We start from the raw sequence: 22,912 nt of genomic DNA, 5'->3' as shown, positions 1-22,912 counted from the left end.
GTTTTTGTAACCGAGCGACGAAATAAAAGTCGATATATAAATTGCGGAAACGTAACGTTTTTCTAATTAAACGTTCCGAGGACGTATCCGTTACTCGTTTCATAACGTCGCAACCAATCACATTCATTTTAATTAAAATTCGCAATTTTATAGAATTCAAATCAAACTAATATTGTTTGAAATTTTAGGGTTATTACAATTTACTCTATTACTCTTGGTATCAGACCATCAGTAGTTTTAAAGACTCAACCAGAAACATGGATTGAGTGGAAGAAAACTGTAAATGCTTTCTTAACTTGTAATTTGATTTTGCTCAATTTGTTTTTTTTTGTTTTTGGTTTCTCTCTGGGCAATCATCAGTGTGCTTTCACCGATGAAACACAAGTGTTCTACATGTGTATAATTCATTACGTTGTGAAGCCCCAAGCCTAAAATGACTGCTCTTTACCTACATATTGTTTCGTTTAATTTCTGATCACCTTTTATTCCTAGCTGTTCCATGGTTTTCTAGTCACAGATCAAAAAGCCCTTTATAATCATGTCCTTCAATGTTTTTGTAAATCTTGAACTTGGAGTCCGGCCGAGTCATGTGTATCACAACCTCATTGACTTTGTTGCAGGCCTTTCTAACTTTCTAATTACGTAAATTTGACTGGTAATAATTCTGAGGAAAATGAGAACTTGCCCCAAATCATAGAAAGCACTGAGTTCTAGCATAAATGAAGACAGAGACATGATGACTAATGGTCGACTCTTCCGGTACTTGGTGACTTCAAATTATGAGGAAGATGATAACCAGCTTGAATCCAAATCACAGAAACCATGAGTAAATGGCACGTCGGAGACTAGACTTCACACCAGTAATTGTCAGAATAGTCGATTCTTTATCAGAAATTAGTTTGATCATCACTACCCTCCTAAAAGGCCCCCTGAATATATTGAAGTGTTCATATTGAGACCCTGATCACTCTTAATTTTCCATCTTCTTTGTTGTCCGGATCTCTTGACTCATACTAACAATGGAAACGAGGCGATTTTTGTTGCCAATAAGTTTGTTGCTGGTATACTACTGTTGTATTGCTAGCTTTGCTATGGCGATAGCAGAGCAAACCAGCAATATCTTCACAGATCAGTCTGCTCTTCTCTCTCTCAAAGCCAGTATCACCAGTGATCCTCAAAACATGATCTTCAGTAACTGGTTTATCAACACCTCCATTTGCAACTGGACTGGGGTTACTTGTGGTGCAAGTCCCCGCAGAGTCAAGGTCTTAGACCTTGCTTACTTTGGTCTTGCAGGTACCATTCCTGCGGTGCTGGGTAAGCTATCATATCTTGTTGATCTGGACTTCACATATAACAGCTTTCAGGGTTCCTTGCCGGAAGAATTGGCTACACTACATCGGTTAAAATACATTAGCTTTGGATCTAACAACTTTGGAGGAACAATTCCATCATAGTCTGGGTCCTTGTTAAATCTCCAAACCTTGGATTTGCACAGTAATCAATTTTCAGGTTCTGTACCTGCTACTATCTTCAGTTTATCTGCACTGCAAGTGATAAATCTTAGGAACAACCATCTATCAGGTACTTGGCGCTTGGATGTATCTGGGATTATTGGTAATTAAAACTTCATTATGTATGTTTAAGCAGTGTTAATGTTCTTGATCAACAGGTAGCATACCAGCAGAAATTGGAAACTTAAAACTGCTGAAGGCAATATATATTGATGATAATGAATTTGACGGTATGGTGACTACTCTACTGATCAATGCTGCTGTTTAAGTGCATGATTATATGGAAACTAACCCTTCCGGCATTGAGCCCATGAATGCTATAAGATATTATGATTTATCATTCTGCTGACTAATGAGTTTATTGTATGCATTGATCTTTCAGAAATTCCAAACGAGATTGGCTCTTTGGATCAGGTAGAGAAGTTGTCTGTGCAATCCAATGCGCTAAAAGGACATGTTCCTGTAGCTATCTTCAACATGTCTTCTTTGATCATTTTGAATCTACATGGAAACAACTTGACTGGTAGTATTCCAGATAATATCTGCCAGAAACTTCCTAAAATTCAAGAGCTGTATTTTGGTCACAACAAGTTTGATGGTCCACTTCCATCCACACTCTGGCAATGCAAACAGCTTCTTGTATTATCGTTGGAGGCTAACAATTTCAGTGGAACCATATACAAGAGTATCGCGAACTTGACTCGCTTAAAAGAGATCTCTCTTGGCTACAATAATTTCACAGGTAACCACAAATTCTATCAACATTTGATTCTGGTGCTCCTTTTGTAACGACCCCAAAATTTCGAGCTTTAAAACTCAAAATTCTAAAGTCGTTAAACACCAAATAATCTCAAATAACTCGAAATCATTAAAGTATAACAGCGGATCAATTCTGAGTTCCCAATACAACTCAGTCAACCAATTATTACAACCCAAATTTATAATCCATACATAAAATGGAAATGTAATAATCCTCACAAATCACTCACAAATCTCACAAATGAAATTACACAACATCTCACACACAAACCCACGCTAAAACCTCACCACAAGTAGGATAAGAACGACTTCAAGCCTCTGTAGTCGTCACTCAACTCCCACTAATCAGCACCTGCAGAATGATCCCCTACACCATTGAATTGGTGCACCGGGATTGTAAACACAAACCCGGTAAGCTTATAGCTCGTATGAGTAAAATCACAATACAGTTCGCATATCAAAATATACGAAAGATCACAAAACAACAAATATAAATGCCCCCATGAGCCAATGGTCAGCCCATCTGGTTGACCCAAAGAAATATGAAATGAAAAGCTCATGAGGAAATTAAGTAACCCTTCTGGTTACCCAATGCATTTATAATACGGGTACCAAGAACGCTGGTACACATCTGTTACCCCTCTCGTAATACACCGTTGATATTGGATAGCCACCCGCTACCCAACATCCAAATACACCGAGTACCCATGAGCAGATAACCACCCGTTACCTCGCATGCAGTACTAAGGCAGACAGACTAGAGCTCTAACTGTATCGTAACTTTCGCCCGGCCAAAGGCTAGGTTCCGACTTGCCAAACACGTACAATAATCTCACATCATATTGTACCAAATCACGTCCGAAGACAAATCAACATTTTAACAATCTCAATGTTAAAATCACGTACAATAATCTCACATCATATTGTACCACACATCACGTCCGAAGACAAATCACAATTTTTAACATTCTCCGTGATAAAATCATGTACAATAATCACTCATCATATTGTACGTTTTAAAATTTTCACGATATCACTACAATAAAAATCATAACAGTATATTATATAGCAAACTATATATATTCGTATTTATTACCATTTATACAATATATACATAGTTCACTATATCCTATACATGTCATATTTCATAAACACCTGAAGAATTACGTACAATATTCTCACATACTCATGCTCAATTTTCCGTCACCGAAATGACTATTTTTAATGCATTAATAACAGTACGTAATTTAATGAACTATATATATATTATGTACCTATTACCATTATACTATATATATGTAGTCCACTAAATTATATACATGTTATAATTCATTTGATAAACACACTTGCAAAATGTTGAATCACCACGAGGGTAGATTCGTAAATTCAGTGAGATTTTACTCACCTTATTGACTTGAGCGTAATCCCACAATTCCGAATATAATTCCTTTCCTCGATTTAACGATCACCTTGAAAAGATAAGAAAAGAATTTAGAATCGTTTCGTAAACCTTTAAATGCCAAAACAGTAATAAACGGTTACTGTTTAGCAATTTGGTTTATACAAAGTTACTGTTCACTGTTCACTATTCACGGTTACTGTACAATACTCAATTAATACGTATTTCTGTACGTATAAATATTATATAAGTATTTCTGTACGTATAAATATTATATACGTATTTCTGTACGTATAAATATTAATACGTATTTCTGTACGTATAAATATTAATACGTATTTCTGTACGTATACGTACGATTTAAATGTAAATACAAATTCAGTAAATAAAATTTACTAAATTACCCTTTTACAAAATTACTTTTTACATTTACTGAAAGTAATTTATATTTACATTTACCGAAGGTAAAATTTAATTACATTTACCGTAGTAAATAAAAATTACATTTACATTTACCGTACACAGTAAATTACCAAAATAACCCTTCAGTCAAAACTAATTACACCGCCTCACACGGCGGCGCGTGTGGCACACGCGCCACCTCCGGCCGGCCGCGCGTGGGGCCCACGCGCCGAGGCTAACCACGGCGCGTATCGCGCCACCGCCGCCTCTAAAATCACCCTCCTTCCTCCCTTCTTCCTTCCCTCTGTCTCACGCTCCTCCAGGCCACCCCACAACCTCACACGCGCCGCCTCTAGGCGGCGGTAATCCTCCCCTTCCTCCTCCTCCGATTCTTCCACAATTCAATCCAAAAATTCTCCCAAATCAAACCCAAACATCCAACAATCACAAACCACAATTCAAATACACTAATCTTTACCTAATTCGATCGATGGGATTCGATTTGTCGTCGGCGATGCGTGAGAAGTCGGCGACGTCGACTCGAGCAGCGGTGAGCCTGAGGGTCGTTGTGGGGAGGTCGCGCGGTGCCCAGGGTCAGGCGATGAGTGACGAGGCGGCTTGGAAGCGGTGCTCACGGTGCGATGCCGAGGGAGGCTCGGGAAGAGAGGTGGAGGTCTGGGCGGCGTGCCAGCGTCTCGCAAGCTCAAGGGTTGGAGAGGAAGGTCGCGCGATCCTCCTGAGCACGGCGGTGTGGCTCACGGTGCGCCGGAGGGCGAGATCGCCGATCGATCTTTTCGGAGGGGAAGGGAGAACTCGAGAGAAGAGAGAGAGAGGGAGAGCGGCGGGATGAGAGAGAAGAGAGAGAAAGGGTTTCTGATTATGGAAACCCTAATTCCATAATTATCTATTTATACTAGTTTCCAAATCGGAAACTAACTTCCGACGTTAATAACTTTTACCTCCGACGTCCGATTCGAACGCGTCACATATCCACGAACCCGTATCGACGAGCTCTACAACTTCCGTGAAGAAAGTTTTCACAACCGAGCGACGAAATAAAAGTCGATAAATTCGTTCGGAAACGTAACGTTTTCTTATTAAACGTTCTCGGAACGTTTCCGTTCCCGTTTCGTAACGTTTGCCAGTAATCATATTCGGTTTAAATCAAACTTCACAACTTAATAGAATTTAATTAAATCAAATATCGTTTAAAAACGAGGGTTATTACACCTTTCATGAGCTATATTTAATTGCATAATTACATTATATACGATTATATCTATACTGAAACATAGAAGTATTGGTCTAGCTACAATTAAATAAACTGATATGCAATTATGCATGTGTATTGATGCGTTAATGCACCATAAAATTTCAATGCATATTAAGAATATTGCTAAGAACACAAAGCTATAAATTAAGTTGAATTTGGATGCTGATATTCTTTCAGGTACTATACCACATGGCATAGGCGATCTTCCAAATTTAGAGATTTTGTCACTCATGGTTAATAATCTTGATGGCCTCATCCCATCCACAGTCTACAACATGTCCTCTGTAAGACTGATATCCATTTCTAGTAATTATCTGTCTGGCAGGCTTCCAGCAAACGTAGGCCTTGGATTTCCAAAAATACAACGGTTTTATGCATCGGATAATAAACTCAGCGGAGTAATCCCCAAATCCATCTCTAATGCTTCTAAGCTCACAGGCCTGGACCTGAGAAGTAACTCAATTTATGGCTCTATTCCTAGCTCACTTTGTGCCTTACCATTCCTTGAGAGGCTGTTCTTGGAATCAAACAACTTGAAGATTGATACATTTACTCCAGAAGTAAATATGCTCTCTTGCTTAGCCAGTCTTACAAAGTTGAGGAAGTTTTGGGTGTCTCACAATCCATTATATGCCATGCTTCCAGTTTCTCTTGGAAATCTCTCTACATCACTTGAAGATTTAAGATTGAGGAACTGCAACATGTCAGGGAAGATTCCGAATCCTATTGAAAACTTGAGCAGCTTGACCTTCTTAGACTTGGGATCAAATCAATTGAGCGGCTCAATTCCAACTACCATAGGAAGACTACAAAACCTTCAAGTTCTTAACTTGAGTAACAACATATTGAGAGGTTCTATTCCAGATGAACATTGTCAGCTGAAGAACTTAGGTGACTTGCTTCTGCAAGGCAATCAACTCTCTGGTTCTATACCTTCCTGCTTGGGTGATCTGAATGCAGCTCTGAGAAGTCTTTCACTAGGGTCTAATTTGTTTACTTCTACAATGCCATCTACCTTGTGGAAGCTTACTTATCTCCTACACTTGGACTTGTCATCCAATTCTCTAACTGGACCTCTAGAGCTTGGCCATTTGAAAGTTGTCACTGAAGTATATTTGTCGAATAATCATTTGTCAGGTCCAATACCAACTGGTATCGGGAATCTCCTGGACCTGGTAATTCTCAAACTAGCAAACAATAGTTTAGAAGGTGCTATTCCTAGTTCTTTTGGGTATCCACTAAGCTTAGAAATCTTGGATTTATCCAAAAACAATCTGTCAGGGGAGATTCCAAAGTCTCTAGCAACACTTCCACAACTCATATATTTGAATTTGTCCTTCAACAAACTGCAAGGAGAAATTCCAAACGGTGGAGCTTTTGGAAATTTGTCTCATGAATCATTCCTGTCGAATGGTGAACTCTGTGGTTCACCCCACCTGCAGGTTCCACTGTGTCCAAATTTAAAGAGTACTCCACTGAGTCAAACTAGACACATTTGTAATTTGAAGTATATTATTCCAGGGATCACCTTAGTGATATTTGCAGTGGTCTTCATATGGAGATTAATATTGCATAGAAAAAGGAAAGCAAAAGCTGCATTGGTGACTACATTGTTACCACCTCAAACTCTTTGGAGAAGAGTTTCATACCAAGAACTCCGAAGGGCTACTATGGATTTGCTGATACCAACTTACTTGGCACTGGGAGTTTTGGCTCAGTTTATAAAGGGACACTATCAGACGGGATTTTAGTGGCCGTGAATGTAATAACCCCAATTTTTCAAAACGATATTTGATTTGAAGTAAATTCTATAAAGTTTTGAAATTCAATTTATATGAAATTGTTTGTTTGCAAATTTTACGAAACGGAAACGGAAACGGAAACGTTTCGAGAACGTTTAATAAGAAAATATTACGTTTCCGAGCGAATTTATCGACTTTTATTCCGTCACCCGTTTGCGAAAACTTCCTTCATGAAAGTTGTAGAGCTCGTCGATACGAGTTCGTGAGTATGTGACGCGTTCGAATCGGACATCATACGTGAAAGTTATTAATGTCGGAAGTTAGTTTCCGATTTGGAAACTAGTATAAATAGGATAATTGTGTTTAGGGTTTCCATAACAGGAAACCCACACTCTCTCTCTTCTCTCCGCCTCCCTTCCTCTTTCTCTCTCTCTCTCGGTTCTCACTCTCTCTCCCGACTCTCCTTTCCCTCTGAAACGCTCACCGATCCGCCGCCTTCCGAGCAACGTGGCCCTCACCGCCGGCCTAGGAGGCACCGCAGCTACCCCTGCAAGCAACCCCAAGGAGGACGCACCCTCTCGAGTCGCGCCGGAGCTCCACGGACAGCTCCAAGTTCTGCGTTCTTCACCGCCGAGTCAAGCCGAACTCCGGTGGTTTTCGAGCTCCGATCGAGGTGAGGATAGCCTAGGTTTGTTGATGAGATGTTGTTGTTGATTTTTCGTGTGGTGTTGTGATGTTTTGGTGGAGATCGGAGGTTAGAGAGGATGGAGGGGTACCGCCGCCTTAGGCGGCGCGTGTGAGGAAGTAGGAGGGTCTAGGGGCGGCGTGAGGCCGTGGCGGAGAAGAGGGGAGAAAAAGGGAGAGAAATGGGGCGGCGGTGGCGTGTTACGCGCCGTCCCTGGGCTCGGCGCGTGTGCCCCACGCGCGGCCTGCCGGCGGGTGGCGCGTGCACCCCACGCGCCGCCACGTGCGGCGGTGCAACAGTGTTTCCGATAGGGGTATTTTGGTAATTTACTTTAATGTAAATGTAAATTTTATTTACTACGGTAAATGTAATTAAATTTTACCTTCGGTAAATGTAATTATAAATTACTTTCAGTAAATGTAAAAAGTAATTTTGTAAAAGGGTAATTTAGTAAATTTTATTTACTGAATTTGTATTTACATTTAAATAGTACGTATACGTACAAAAATACGTATTAATATTTATACGTACAGAAATACGTATATAATATTTATACGTACAGAAAATACGTATATAATATTTATACGTACAGAAAATACGTATATAATATTTATACGTACAGAAATACGTATATAATATTTATACGTACAGAAATACGTATATAGTATTTATACGTACAGAAATACGTATTAATATTTATACGTACAGAAATACGTATTAATATTTATACGTACAGAAATACGTATATAATATTTATACGTACAGAAATACGTATTAATATTTATACGTACAGAAATACGTATATAATATTTATACGTACAGAAATATGTATATAGTATTTATACGTACAGAAATACGTGTATAATATTTATACGTACAGAAATACGTATTAATTGCATATTGTACAGTATCCGGGAATAGTACAGTAAATAGTACCACTGAACAGTAACTTCGTAAAAACCGAAAATTGCTGAACAGTAACCGATTATTACTGTTTCGGCATTTAAAGGTTACGAAACGATTCTAAATTCTTTTCTTATCTTTTCAAGGTGATCGTTAAACCAAGGAAAGGAATTATCATCGGGAATTGTGGAATTACGCTCGAGTCGTTAAGGTGAGTAAAATCTCACTGAATTACGAATCTATCCTTGTGGTGATTCAACATTTTTGCAAGTGTGTTATCAAATGAATTACAACATGTATATAATTTAGTGAATTGCATATATACAGTATAATGGTAATAAGTACATATATATATATAGTTCATTAAATTACGTACTGTTATTAATTCATTAAAAATAGTCATTTCGGTGACGGAAAATTGTGCATGAGTATGTGATTTAAATGGTACAATATGATGTGAGAATATTGTACGTAATTCTTCAGGTGTTTATGAAATATGACATGTATAGGATATAGTGGACTATGTATATATTGTATAAATGGTAAATAAATACGAATATATATAGTTTGCTATATAATATACTGTCATGATTTGTATTGTGGTGATATCGTGAAAGTTTTAAAACGTACAATATGATGAGTGATCATTGTACATGATTTTATCACGGAGAATGTTAAAAAGTGTGATTTGTCTTCGGACGTGATGTGTGGTACAATATGATGTGAGATTATTGTATGTGATTTTAACATTGAGATTGTTAAAATATTGATTTGTCTTCGGACGTGATTTGGTACAATATGATGTGAGATTATTGTACGTGTTTGGCAAGTCGGAACCTAGCCTTTGGCCGGGCGAAAGTTACGATACAGTTAGAGCTCTAGTCTGTCTGCCTTAGTACTGCATGTGAGGTAACGGGTGGTTATCTGCTCATGGGTACTCAGTTTATTTTGGATGTTGGGTAGCGGGTGGCTATCCAATATCAACTGTGTATTACGAGAGGGGTAACAGATGTGTACCAGCGTTCTTGGTACCCGTATTATAAATGCATTGGGTAACCAGAAGGGTTACTTAATTTCCTCATGAGCGTTTTATTTCATATTTCTTTGGGTCAACCAGATGGGCTGACCATTGGCTCATGAGGGCATTTATATTTGTTGTTTTGTGATCTTTCGTATATTTTGATATGCGAATTATATTTTGATTTTACTCATACGAGCTATAAGCTTACCGGGTTTGTGTTTACAATCCCGGTGCACCAATTCGATGGTGTAGGGGATAATTCCGCAGGTGCTGATTAGTGGAGGTTGAGTGTCGACTACAGAGGCTCGAAGTCGTTCGGATCCTACTTGTGGTGAGGTTTTAGCATGGATTTGTGTGTGAGGATTGGTGTAATTTCATTTGTGAGACTTGTGAGGATTATTACATTTCCATTTGGTGTATGGATTATAAATTTGGGTTGTAATAATTGGTTGTCTGAGTTGTATTGAGAACTCAGAATTGATCCGCTGTTACACTTTAATGATTTCGATTTATTTGAGATTGTTTTGTGTTTAACGACTTTAGAATTTTGAGTTTTTAAGCTCGAAATTTTAGGGTCGTTACAGTTGGTATCAGAGCCTAAGTGCGTATTTGGCGATTATTAATACCATCCGGGAGCGATGATCCGACTGCAGGTGGGCTCCCATCACATGCTCCTCGGTATAGATATGTCGTCGGGTACGCGAGAGTGTTTTAGGAGCCATACCTAATGGTTTGGTCCTCCGAGAAGTATCGTGATGATACTTCGATGATTTATCTTATCCTGAAATTTCATGTTAATACCTATTGAATCTGTTTTAGTTGAATTCGAGATTTCACAAGTATTGACTAAGTGTTTCGTTGTTTGAAGGTGATGAACGCTGATAAGGGCCGAGGACGGGCGAGAGGCCGAGGTCGAGGTAGGACCACAGGCCGAGTCCGCAACGTGGAGAACCTTTATGAGGAGGCTGCTCCACAGGTAGAGCAGGTAGGCCGAGGTCGAGGTAGGGCCACAGGTCGAGTCCGCAACGTGGAGAACCTCTATGAGGAGGCTGCTCCGCAGGACGAGCAGGATGAGCCAGCTCCTGCGATTAGAGATGACGGTCGAGTGTTGAAGCTGATCAAGGATATTAGTGCACTGTCAGCTCCGACCTTTCATGGGGGACTAGATCATATGGTAGCTGACCATTGGATCGAGGGTATGGAGACTTATTTTGAGATGATAGAGTGCACAGAGATTGAGAAGAGAAAGATAGCTACATTCTTTCTCAAGGGTGATGCTCTAGATTGGTGGAAGAGCATGAGACAGACTGTGGATGTGTCTACATTCACATGGGGAGGTTTCACCACCATATTCCGAGAGAAGTATTTTCCAGCCTCAGTACAGGAGGACTTAGAGTTGGAGTTTCTGGCATTGGTACAGGGAGACATGACCATTAGAGAGTATGATGCTCGATTCTCGCAGCTGTATCGTTATGTCAGGCCTATGGGTACGACTGCTTTAGCTCAGAAGTATCTACGTGGGCTGAAACAAGAGTACAAGACCATGATATCAGTCCTTTGCCTGACTTCACGGGAGCAGATATTTGAGAGTGCTATGAGTTTGGAGCAAGCAGAGAAGACTCAAGCAGGTGATGTGGGGAACAGAGATGCAAAGGGGAAAGGCAATGCAGTCTATACAGGCAGCGAGCACTCAGGGCCGAAGGATAGGTCATGGAAGAGGCCAAGACCCCACTATCAGGCCCCGACAAGGGCGCCACCCCTAGCTATCAGAGCAGCACCAGTCAGACCATTAGCAGCAGTGAGGTGTTATAGCTGCAATGAGATGGGACATTACGCCTCAGCATGTCCGAAACCGAAGAGAGCAGGCTGCCACCGGTGTGGGCAAGTGGGACACATAGCTCGAGATTGTACCCGACCACTTCCGGGTAGACAGGAACGGCCGCAGAGACAGCTACCAGCGGGCCAAGCTAGAGTGTTCGCAGTGGGTCAGCGAGACACAGGGGTGGAAGGTACATTATCACTTTTTGACTACCTTGCTAGAGTGTTGTTTGATACGGGAGCATCGCATTCATTCATTGCTAGTTCAGTAGTGGAGATGCTAGGATTGATTCCTACACCTCTCGGGGACGCCTTATGTGTCACTTCACCCCTTGGAGTGTCACTTGAGTTAGAGACAATCTGCAAAGCTTGTCATATATTGATTGGAAGTAGAGAGTTCTCTGCTTCGTTGATTGTGATTCCGGACCACACTCATGATGTGATCTTGGGGATTGATTGGTTGAGACCACAGCATGCTGTGATTGATTGTTTTGACATGGTAGTGTCCTTTCATAGACCTGGAGAACCAGTGTTTCGTTATCGTTGTCTCAAGTCGGATAACGCCATGAGATCAGGAGTTTTGGCACATGTGGAGTCAGTGGATCAGAAAGTATCTATCGCAGACATTGTGGTAGTATCTGGGTTTAGTGAAGTGTTCCAAGAGATACCGGGGCTACCTCCTCGAAGAGTGGTCGATTTCTGCATTGATGTAGTACCCGGTACAGCACCTGTGTCAAAGGCGCCATATAGAATGGGGCAGAATGAACTTAAGGAGCTGAAGGTACAGATCGATGAGCTATTAGACCAAGGGTTCATTAGACCTAGCGTTTCACCTTGGGGAGCACCTGTTTTGTTCGTGAAGAAGAAAGATGGTTCTCTGCGGTTATGTGTGGACTATAGAGAACTGAACAAGGTGACCATCAGGAATATGTATCCCTTACCTAGGATTGATGACTTGTTCGATCAGCTCAAAGGTGCTACAGTGTTCTCTAAGATTGATTTGAGATCCGGTTATCATCAACTCAGAGTGAAGGAAGAAGATATATCGAAGACAGCCTTCAGGACCCGGTATGGACATTATGAGTTTGTCGTCATGCCATTTGGTCTAACGAATGCACCAGCTGTCTTCATGAGTTTGATGAACCAAGTATTTAGTCCATACTTGGATGAGTTCGTAGTGGTGTTTGTGGATGACATTCTGATATACTCCAAGACACAAGAAGAACATGTGGTGCACCTCAGAGCAGTGTTGTAGACCTTGAAGGAGGCGAGACTGTATGCCAAGCTAGAGAAGTGTGAGTTCTGGAAAGAAGAGGTCAAATTCCTTGGTCATGTTGTCTCAAAAGATGGAGTACTAGTGGACCCGGCAAAGGTAGAGGCAGTGAAGAATTGGAGTCGTCCAAAGAACCCTACAGAGATACGTAGTTTCCTCGGTTTGGCAGGTTACTACAGGAGGTTTATCGAGGGGTTTTCTAGTATCGCATCTTCATTGACCAAGTTGACCAAGAAAGATACTCCGTTCGTGTGGACGGATGCATGTGAGGAAGCATTCAGCAAACTAAAGACTAGACTGACCACAGCTCCAGTGTTGACAATTCCCTCTAGTGGTGGTGGCTATGTCATTTACAGTGATGCTTCGCTCCAAGGTTTGGGTTGTGTGTTGATGCAGCATGGAGGAGTTGTTGCATATGGCTCGAGACAGTTGAAGATTCATGAGAAGAATTATCCGACACACGACCTAGAGCTTGCGGCAGTTGTATTTGCCCTGAAGATTTGGAGACATTACTTGTATGGTGAGAAATTTCAACTCTTTTCAGATCATAAGAGTTTGAAGTACTTGTTCTCACAGAAGGAGCTGAATATGAGGCAGAGGAGATGGATGGAACTCCTCAAGGACTATGACTTCACATTAGAGTACCACCCGGGGAAGGCAAATGTGGTGGCTGATGCCTTGAGCAGAAAACCGAGAGGCGTAGTAGCTTCACTTATGGTCCAGGAATGGTTCATGCTAGAAGCTGCATCAGAGTTTGATTTGGTACCATCGGGAGGAGAACCAAGGGTCTTTCTTGGTAGTGTCACAGTGCAACCCACATTGATCACGAGGATCATACAGGGTCAGGCGCAGGATAGACACTCACGAGCGAAGTTGGCGGATCTTGTAGTTGATACGCTTGACGAGTGTCCTTCTGAGTGGAGAGTTGGACCCGATGGAGGGTTGAGGTTTGGGGCAAGATTGTGTGTCCCAGATTGTGATGATCTTCGGGAGGAGGTTCTTCGTACGGCACATCGTTCACGCTATACCGTCCATCCAGGGAACACCAAGATGTATCCCACATACTGGGACGAAATAAACCAAGGTCCAGTAACCAACGACACTTGGTGACCATCGAATCAGAAACTCTCCGATGACATGATAATGGCACTCATCTTGGGCCCATGACAAAGTGACACCCAACTCGGGCCCACGACAGATTGGAGGCGCGATTGGAGAGGGACCCGCTCTGATACCATGTTAAACAGCGACAAGCATGGCCCGTAGACCAACTGTATCGATATTGTCCCAACTTAGCCACCTCACAGGTGTTGGGTTTTAATCACAAAAGGCCTCGGTACAATTGGTTATTATCCACTCACTTATAAGCTTTATTTTCTTTGTCACTTCTTAGATGTGTGATCTCTTCTTTTCAACAAGTCTAAGGGATCTCTACTTTCCAACAAGTCTAAGAGATCAGTTCATTCATGTTCCGTTGATACATTATCTTTACTTTTTAGCCCAACAAATGTGATAAGTTGAGCTTATGCCATAAGCTCAAAACCATGATAGTTTGCGATTATTAGAATGCAATTTTTCTTATCTTAGAAGGACAAGAAAAAGAGGTGAAAGACTGAAAGCATTGGTGTCTAAGAAAAAAAAAAGGTATGGGATTGACACCGCTGTATGTCACTATTACTCGGGTTTCCAATATGTTACGTCCCAACTGTTTTATCTTTGTTGTTGTCACACTTGTTGGGTTGGTCTTTGTAGTTCCCTTGGTATGGGGCATTGCCCAATATAATCTCGAACCTCTTGCATGCAATGCTGCACTTGATGCATGCTTTACCTCATATAATAGATCCATTTGCATGAGCACAAGAAAACAGAAACTAATGCACCCACCATATATATTGCAGACAATGCAGAGTGTACGCAGCAGTGGGCAGAGTGAACAGTGATGGTACATTTTTGTCCGCAGCTACTGTTGTTTTTGGTTTTACGTGGTGTGGTGCATTAGAATTGAAACTGTACGGTCGACCTGTAATCTCAGATTCTAAGATGCTCTCTGCTCTGTCAGCTCTCTCACTCGATCACCGAGTCAGTCACTGTGTACGTCTGCTATGGTAAAATGATAGTCTTCTTTCGTAACTATCATTTTAGATCATGAGACGAGAGAGGAGACGTGTGAATGAACTTGCACAGTGAACTGGGGACGTTCTGGCCTGGGCTGGCAGGCAGCGCGCCATTGCTGAAGCTGAAACAGAAAGAGAGATAATTAGTTGGTTTACGTACCCGGTGAGCTTAACTTGCAAAGTGAGCTCTGCAGCCTGGCAACCTGCCTTCACCTCTGCTATGCTAAGCTTACTAGGGTCTTGATAATATACATGTTTTAGTTTTCTATTTTCTTTTCGAGTTTTGTTGATGAAGACGAAGGTGACGAAAATGGAGTCAGATCGATGAACGAAACCCAAAAGGATTCTCTTCTCTTGCAAATGATATAACATGTCCTGGAAGCAAATGCTTGGGACAGAGAGCCTCAGCTACCACACTTTTTCAGAATTTAAAAGATCCTCTCTCTTTCTATATATCTCTCCCCCCTGAGCCAGACAGAGGCTAAAAGAGCAGACGATTACCCCAATTGCATTTGTTTAAAGCCAGTTATGCTACTGGCCATTTCTCCTATAATTTGATCACAGTAAAAAAGGAGGTAAATCAATTTACTTCCCCAACTGGATTTTCTTGCTTGTTTGATTAATCTCTGTGTTGTTAGAGCAGCTGGTCAAGTTGTTCTCATTCTGGGTTACATATATATTCACGCTCTTCCCGAAGCTTCTATTAATTAATTAATTTTGAATTCTGTTGATGGGTAATACTCATAACAGATCACTTAGTATTAGAGTGGTCCATGCATAAGAGCAAGATTAAGTGGTCCAAATGTCGCATATCAAAATGATCAAGGTTTTTAAATTTTGTCTAGTTAGTTTAATAGTTTTTTTTGTTTGTTAAGATTCGATTTGGTTAGAGTTCGGAACTCTTTTTTTGGGCATAAATTTAGAATTTCAAAACCTCTATAAAACTGTTCGTAGTGTATAGTTAGTTTCCGGAATTTGATGGTGTATAGTTTGTTAGGTTCATGGATCAGCAGGTTGTTGGTCTCATTTCTCTCTTTACTTGCATTCTTTGTTACTTGTAACTTTTCAGCCTAACACTTTATTATGATTATTTAATTATCCATTTAAAAAAAGTAAAATAAAAAAAAGTAAGAAGAAAAATGGTGTTTATTTTTTTGCAAATAAATTTGATCAAAATTTAAATAAAGAACATCAAATGTTGCAAATGAATGTTTAAGAGACTGAGATAGTTGAATTTGCTGAAGTCAAGTAGTGTGTATCACACACTTTCCTTAAGACAATTACGTCGCCTCTATTAATCTATGAGGACTAGTTGACGTTTGTCTCTCATGATACAACGACTTTTTGAGTTCTTGTGGCTACATTGCTACAAAAACACCAACAAACTGCTGGTACATTCTATCTATCACCAGAAAAAATGACGAGAGAGATTTTTGACAGAATTAAGTGTTCCTCGATTTTTTAGATGGTGAAATCAAGCTACTACTTACATTGTCATGAGTTTGGAAATGAATTTCATTTCATAAGCTATAGTCGTTACATGTTGAATTTAGAAATGAATTCAATTTCGTACGTCACAACTGTTACTTGTTATATTTCATTTTAATGATTTTGTTTCAAAAAAGTCATATATGCCCTCACGCTTCGATCAAAATCTTGTGCTTCTCTTGCGCTTCCAAATCTACTTTTGCTATAAGCACGCGTATGGCCCCTTCCTCAAGCTTCTACTTGTGGAGCGCAAAACACACATCCGCTCAAGCTTCCATGCTTCCTCGGTATATTGACATGACAACTTTCTTGATTGTGAAGTATAACTAACATAAACACCACAACTAGTATGATATGTTAATAGAAGGTTTGTTTGCATGGCGAACAAATTAATATTTGACTATTTTTGGTTAAATATTAACTATAATATAACTAGTATAGCTAAAAATACTTTAGGATCTTATCATATCGTTCCACGTAATCAGGGGCGGATCCAGTCCAGGTGAGATTTCAGTTTAGAAAAAAAAATCCAACCCTCTATTAAAAAAATTAATTAAACTAATTGATTGTACGAAGTCTCTCTCACTCTCTCTCATACGTTTTTTTTCTGTTCTTCAACTCTTCCCTCCACTCGACTACTTTTCTTTTAAATCATTGAAGCCCGTCACCACCACGATTCTATTAGAAAAAAGAATTAAACCAATCGATTGGACGAAGTCTCTCTCACTCTCTCTCAGACGTATTTCTTATGTTCTTCAGCTCTTCCCTCTACTCGACTACTTTTCTTTTAAATCATTGAAGCCCGTCACCACCACTCCCTGCCGCCGCGTTGCCGAAGGCCCGACCGCCCGAAGTTCTCTCTGCTCTCATCTACACTTCTACCGTTCTACTGTAGAACGACATGTTTAATTATATGAACTTCATACACTCTATGTTGTAAACTTGAAAAAAAAATTTTAGCCTTCGGCCAAAGTTACAGTTCACTTTATTAAATCCTATGTCCACCCTTGAAATTAGCTCAGGTGACATTTCAATCCTGGATCCGCCACTGCACGTAATATAGACTGATTGACACCATAGTCCACTTGACTATTGATACATTTCATACTAGTAAAAGTCTAGTCTAGCCCTCCTACTAGTATTCTAGATATTCTACAAGTTTCTTGTATTAACATTGCTTGATTCAGTTCAAATATAGCAGTAGTTTTTGAAGTATGAAATGTAGAGATCTCTTTGTTTTTGTTTTTTGAAGGAGATATAGAGATCCCTTAGATGTAGTGTTTGATTCAGACCCCTAGAGGTAGTCCTACTCCTAAGTCCTAACAATACAATCTCTTGTGCAAAGAGCCCATCATGACTAACCGTCTAACCTACATAAATGGGGCAGTACACTCCTCAGGGTGGTCAGACCCTCTAAGACTAAGACACCTGTACCTCGCTAAAAATAAAATAAAATTAAGACACCTGTTCCAATCTACTGTCAGAGTCCAATTTACTTGTAAGATACAGGTCATGAATTTCTTCAATTATGACCTCAAACCAAAATCCTTAATTTCAAAAATTGAAACAAATAGAGAATCTGGTAAGAAAACACTACATATTCATATTCATTCACTTTCCAAAATTTATTGCAGTCTCAACAAATCTGGGCAGAACTAAAAACCAAATCTGGGTAGATTTAAGTAACAACATCAACATCCCATTGGAGGATTGGAAATCTCTAATTTTTCTAACTCAGAAACCATATAAATTTCATTGACATGTGACCAGAAACTTGACTGGGCCATCAATGCCTCCTTATATTCCTTCTGCTTCTCTTTCCTTCCTTTTTCATTTTTTTTCGATATAATTCATTTTTCATTTTTATTGTTTGGCACAATTCTGTTCTCTCCTTCCTTGTGTTATTTGATATAAATGTTGTTGATTTGGTACACCAATTAATGTGAATAATGAATATGAAACTCATGAACTTATGCATTTATATGTACACCACCCTGGCACCCTGCATATCTCACATGCAACAATCACCATCTGCCATCTCTTCTTAAGAGAACCAGAGAGCCAGAGAGAACAGTAAATGATTGAATGAAATCCCAACAATGGTTTAACCTCATTCTCTGTCTTGTTCCATAAATTTTGAAAAATATCATTATCATATCCCCCCTTTCACAGTCACATTTCACAATCCTTGCTCCTTGTTGACAGAACACAGTGAGCATCTCACTCAAACCATCCATAATAGAAAAGCTCCAAACAAAACCCCCCCTGTAATTCACTCATAGACCCCCCAAAAACCCATTAGGTCCCTCTCTTCTGTCTCATTCTTTTTCCCCCAGCCCCAAACTCTTGAAGACCCTTTTTGTTTTCTTCCTCCTCGTCTTTGCTGTTCTCTTTTGTACTTGTTTATATACACATCCCTCCTAACTCTTCCACCATTCCCCTCATCTCTCTTTCTCCCTTTTCTCTACCATTTTTCTTTTCTTTTCGCCTCTTCTTTATTCTCTATCTTACTCCACTCATATTTCAAAACATATAAAAAAAAAAAAAAATCCCAACACCCTCCTTAACTCCCCCTATAAATTCACCAAAAGCGCATATGCCATAAACCCAACATTTCATTTCTTCAAAACCCAAAGTTCATTTCTTGAAAACCCAAGAACATTTTCTTAGAAAAACCAAAGAACATTTCTTGAAAACCAGAGAGAGAGAGAGAGAGAGAGAGAGAGAGAGAGAGAGAGAGATGAACGAGTACTGGACCTCCCTGGCGTCCCTTTTGGGAGTGCTGGCCTTCTGCCAGAGCCTCCTCCAGACGGTTTTCCCGCCGGAGCTCCGTTTCGCTTTCTTAAAGCTCGCCAGCAAAATCTTCCACTGGTTCTCCTCCTACTACTACTTCGACATCACCGAGATCGACGGCGTCAACACCAACGAGCTCTACAACGCCGTCCAGCTCTACCTCTCGGCCACCGTCTCCATCACCGGCACGCGCCTCAGCCTCACGCGCGCCCTCAACTCCTCGGCCATCACCTTCGGCCTCTCCAACAACGACTGCATGGTCGACACCTTCAACGGCGTCACCGTCCTCTGGGAACACGTCGTCACCCAACGTCAGTCCCAGACCTTCTCCTGGCGCCCAATGCCCGAGGAGAAGCGCGGCTTCACTTTAAGGATCAAGAAGAAAGACAAGTACTTGATCCTTAACTCCTACTTGGACTTCATCATGGACAAGGCCAACGACATCCGCCGCAAGAACCAAGATCGCTTGTTGTACACCAACTCACGAGGTGGCTCCCTAGATTCCCGCGGACATCCCTGGGAGTCTGTCCCGTTCAAGCACCCGAGCACCTTCGACACTTTGGCTATGGACCCGAAAGTCAAGCAGGAGATCATGGAGGACTTAACGGACTTTGCTAATGGCCAGAGCTTTTATCAGAGAACAGGCCGGGCTTGGAAACGAGGTTATCTTTTGTATGGCCCACCAGGGACTGGGAAGTCGAGCATGATTGCAGCAATGGCTAACTATCTCGGGTATGATATCTATGATCTTGAGCTCACTGAGGTTCATACCAACTCGGAGCTGAGGAAGCTGCTGATGAAGACTAGTTCCAAGTCTATTATTGTCATTGAGGATATAGATTGTTCTATTAATCTGACTAATAGGAAGAAGAGTGCTGGGAATGGTGGTGCTGGTGGGGGTGCAGCTGTGAGGACTTATTATGATTCGCCGGAAATGAGAGGCGTGTCAGGGGAGGAGGGTGGTGGGAATTCGATTACGCTTTCGGGGTTGTTGAATTTTACTGATGGGTTGTGGTCTTGTTGTGGGAGTGAGAGGATATTCGTGTTTACGACGAATCATATTGAGAAGTTGGACCCTGCATTGCTGAGGAGTGGGAGGATGGATATGCATATATTCATGAGTCACTGCTCGTTTCCTGCATTGAAGATTTTGTTGAAGAATTACTTGGGATATGAGGAGGGTGATTTGGATGAGGAGATGGGGAAGGAGTTTGAGGAGGTTTTGGAGAAAGCTGGGATGACTCCGGCGGATGTGAGTGAGGCTTTGATTAAGAACAGGCGCGATAAGGATAAGGCGGTGAGGGAGTTGTTGGAGGTGTTGAAGGGGAAGGCAGAGAAGAACAAGAAGGGTAATGCAGGTTCAGCTGAGGAAGAAGAAGAGGAGCAGGAGAAGAGGGCATTGGAGAGTCCTAAAGTTGAAGGGTGTGACCTTGAGGAGGAGGACAACAGCTGCAAGAAAGGTGGTGATGAGGATCAGGAACAAGATGATGAGAAAATAGAAAAATGAAGGACCCTTAGGTTTGGTTAGTTTTATTGCTTTTGTATTTTGGTGAAAGTGCACAGAAAAGGAGAAATTCTGTTCTGCGCGGAGGTATGACATGCTGAACCCGAAGATGATCATTGCATTTGGGATGAGGAGAAAAGTTCAAAAAGCATTTCTACAGATCCAATTCTAACATGTTAATGAAATTGAAAACTTTGTCTAGACTCCTAGCTTGTTGTTTGAATAATGAACTCAAAATCCATTAACTTGCAGCCACATGGACATAATGAAATCAAAATGAAATTATACTATATGATCCATGGATAAGAGCCTATCTGCATGTGGTTTGGTTGGCAATATGATATGAATTCTTTTCTGTGTTCCTTTTATCAGTTTATGTATTAAAAATGGGGGTGGATGTTTCCATTCATATCTTAATCTTGTTAAGATGTTATGATTATTATCTATTCCTTGTGCATCTGCTTGGATTAGCAGCCTCTTTGAGGGTTGGTTTTGAGGGTAATTACTCATCAGCCATTGCACTTTTGTTAGCTATAGGTGAGCTGTGTGAGAGAGCAACTGGGGCTGGAATGCACATGTATGGATTTGCCTCTTGATAGAGGTGTTGGCAATTTTTCCATTCTATGATGATAAAGTACCAGTGTTCCCCTAGTGGGAGATGCAAGGGATTGTAAGTTTCACATCTCACACGCAAGTTCAAGTTAAAAGTTTTCAACTTCCCTCTCCCTTTTTCACATCTTCTGTAATAATTGACTCATTAGAATTACAATATATAGCTGTTTATAACTCAAAAGCATAAGAAAATTTTGACACACCATGAGTGAACAATGGCATAATGATGATTGGATGTTAATAATGCAACAGTTTAGAATCAAAATTGAAACTAATACCAACAGTGTTCACATGTGGTTAGGTGTTTTATAATTTTTGGACCATTAACACCTTACAGTTCAGTTCATTTCAGGGGTTTGATTTTTTGTTATCTTCTACCTCATGTCGTAACTCCTCATAGTCAATCTTTGCTCGCATTGTTATCTAGATCCGATTTATTGCTGATATGATCTTGGAGCAAAAATTTCCATCAGTCCTTTTAGCTCTTAAGGATAAGAGAAATTTAGAGAGTAATGTCTGTGTTGGAGGTACCTTGTGATTACAACCAAGCAAAATCCGATCAATGTGGGTTTGTCTAAATGTTTAAATATTGGTTTCTGGAAAAGAAGTGATCTTCTCCTTTTCCCAAAGGATACTGGTGAACTTTATAGATTCCCATTTGGACTGGTGCCATTTTAATCAGAAAATCCTAAACGCTATAGTCCATTGATCACTGGGCAAAAGAAGAAGAATTTCACAGGGCATCTCAGATTTTATTTGAAGAACAGACAAAAAGGGTTTGGTAATCCAATTGAGTGTTGCTTAAAATTTGTTGAGTTTGCTTTGTCTTGTTGTACTTAAAGTTTGATTCCATGATAACACCTAGGGAAGGAGTTTTTGAGTAGTACTAATGGTGGCCTTGAAAAAAAATAGATGTGTAAATGGATAGGAACACAGAAGGGTACCTTAGGAATAGGAGGCAATGAGGCATCAAAAAGTTGAAAACAATTAAACATGCACAAGATTTTGTGTTGCAAAAAGAGGATTTGAGCTTGCAAAAGCAGCAAGAGAAGTCTGGACTTCTAATGAGAAAAAAGTTGACAATTTTCTATTTCTGGTCTTGATTATATTTGAGTTGGAAAGGGCTTTGGCTTGTCAAGACAAGGTCCTGGTGACATGAGTGGGAAACTCTATTAGTAGTTTCATGAAAAAACATGGCTTGAGAGTAACATCAGACCATGAAAGGTGCACCGTTTGAAAGCATTGAACTCTATATATAGAGCTTTCTTTTTGTTTGCGTTTTTTCTTCTTCATATATTGTCAATGTCATTTTTGACTGCTTATTACTGTTTTCTGTTGAAAACTGGGAGTTGATAGAAAGGTAGAATTGATTGAAACTAAAGGAGATTGACATATTTGCATGCAAATTGATGTTTATCCTTCTGCTGAGATTTCAATATAAATATTTGGGTATTGAATCAATTTATTATTGAAGAGGAAATCAGCGAGTTGAAAGAAAAAAGCTGCATACACTTGCACGTTTAAAATTTGAAGAAATTTTGACCATTATTTCCTATATTCTTCAACTATGGACAACATGGTATTATTTGTCTCTCTCTTAAGTCTAAAAGAT

At 40.3% G+C, this 22,912-nt stretch overlaps 2 protein-coding genes across 2 annotated transcripts; both read left to right on the top strand.

Moving 5' to 3' along the window:
• Positions 1 to 1,091: 1,091 nt before the first annotated feature.
• Positions 1,092 to 7,098, top strand: LOC126792109 (LRR receptor-like serine/threonine-protein kinase GSO2). The gene is made up of 5 exons (XM_050518598.1): positions 1,092 to 1,310; positions 1,458 to 1,584; positions 1,673 to 1,744; positions 1,897 to 2,256; positions 5,525 to 7,098. Exons 1-5 carry the CDS (start codon positions 1,092 to 1,094, stop codon positions 7,096 to 7,098), a joined length of 2,352 nt encoding a protein of 783 aa, XP_050374555.1.
• Positions 7,099 to 19,000: 11,902 nt separating this feature from the next.
• LOC126792811 (AAA-ATPase At5g57480) lies at positions 19,001 to 20,932 on the top strand. Its single transcript, XM_050519292.1, has one exon. It carries the CDS (start codon positions 19,132 to 19,134, stop codon positions 20,689 to 20,691), a length of 1,560 nt encoding a protein of 519 aa, XP_050375249.1. The 5' UTR covers positions 19,001 to 19,131; the 3' UTR covers positions 20,692 to 20,932.
• The last annotated feature ends 1,980 nt before the right edge of the window (positions 20,933 to 22,912 follow it).

This window comes from Argentina anserina, chromosome 4 (assembly GCF_933775445.1).
Source record: "Argentina anserina chromosome 4, drPotAnse1.1, whole genome shotgun sequence".
NCBI classification, from domain to species: domain Eukaryota; kingdom Viridiplantae; phylum Streptophyta; class Magnoliopsida; order Rosales; family Rosaceae; genus Argentina; species Argentina anserina.
The sequence above is the reverse complement of the archived record's forward strand: the minus strand, read 5'-3'. Positions and strand labels throughout refer to the sequence as shown.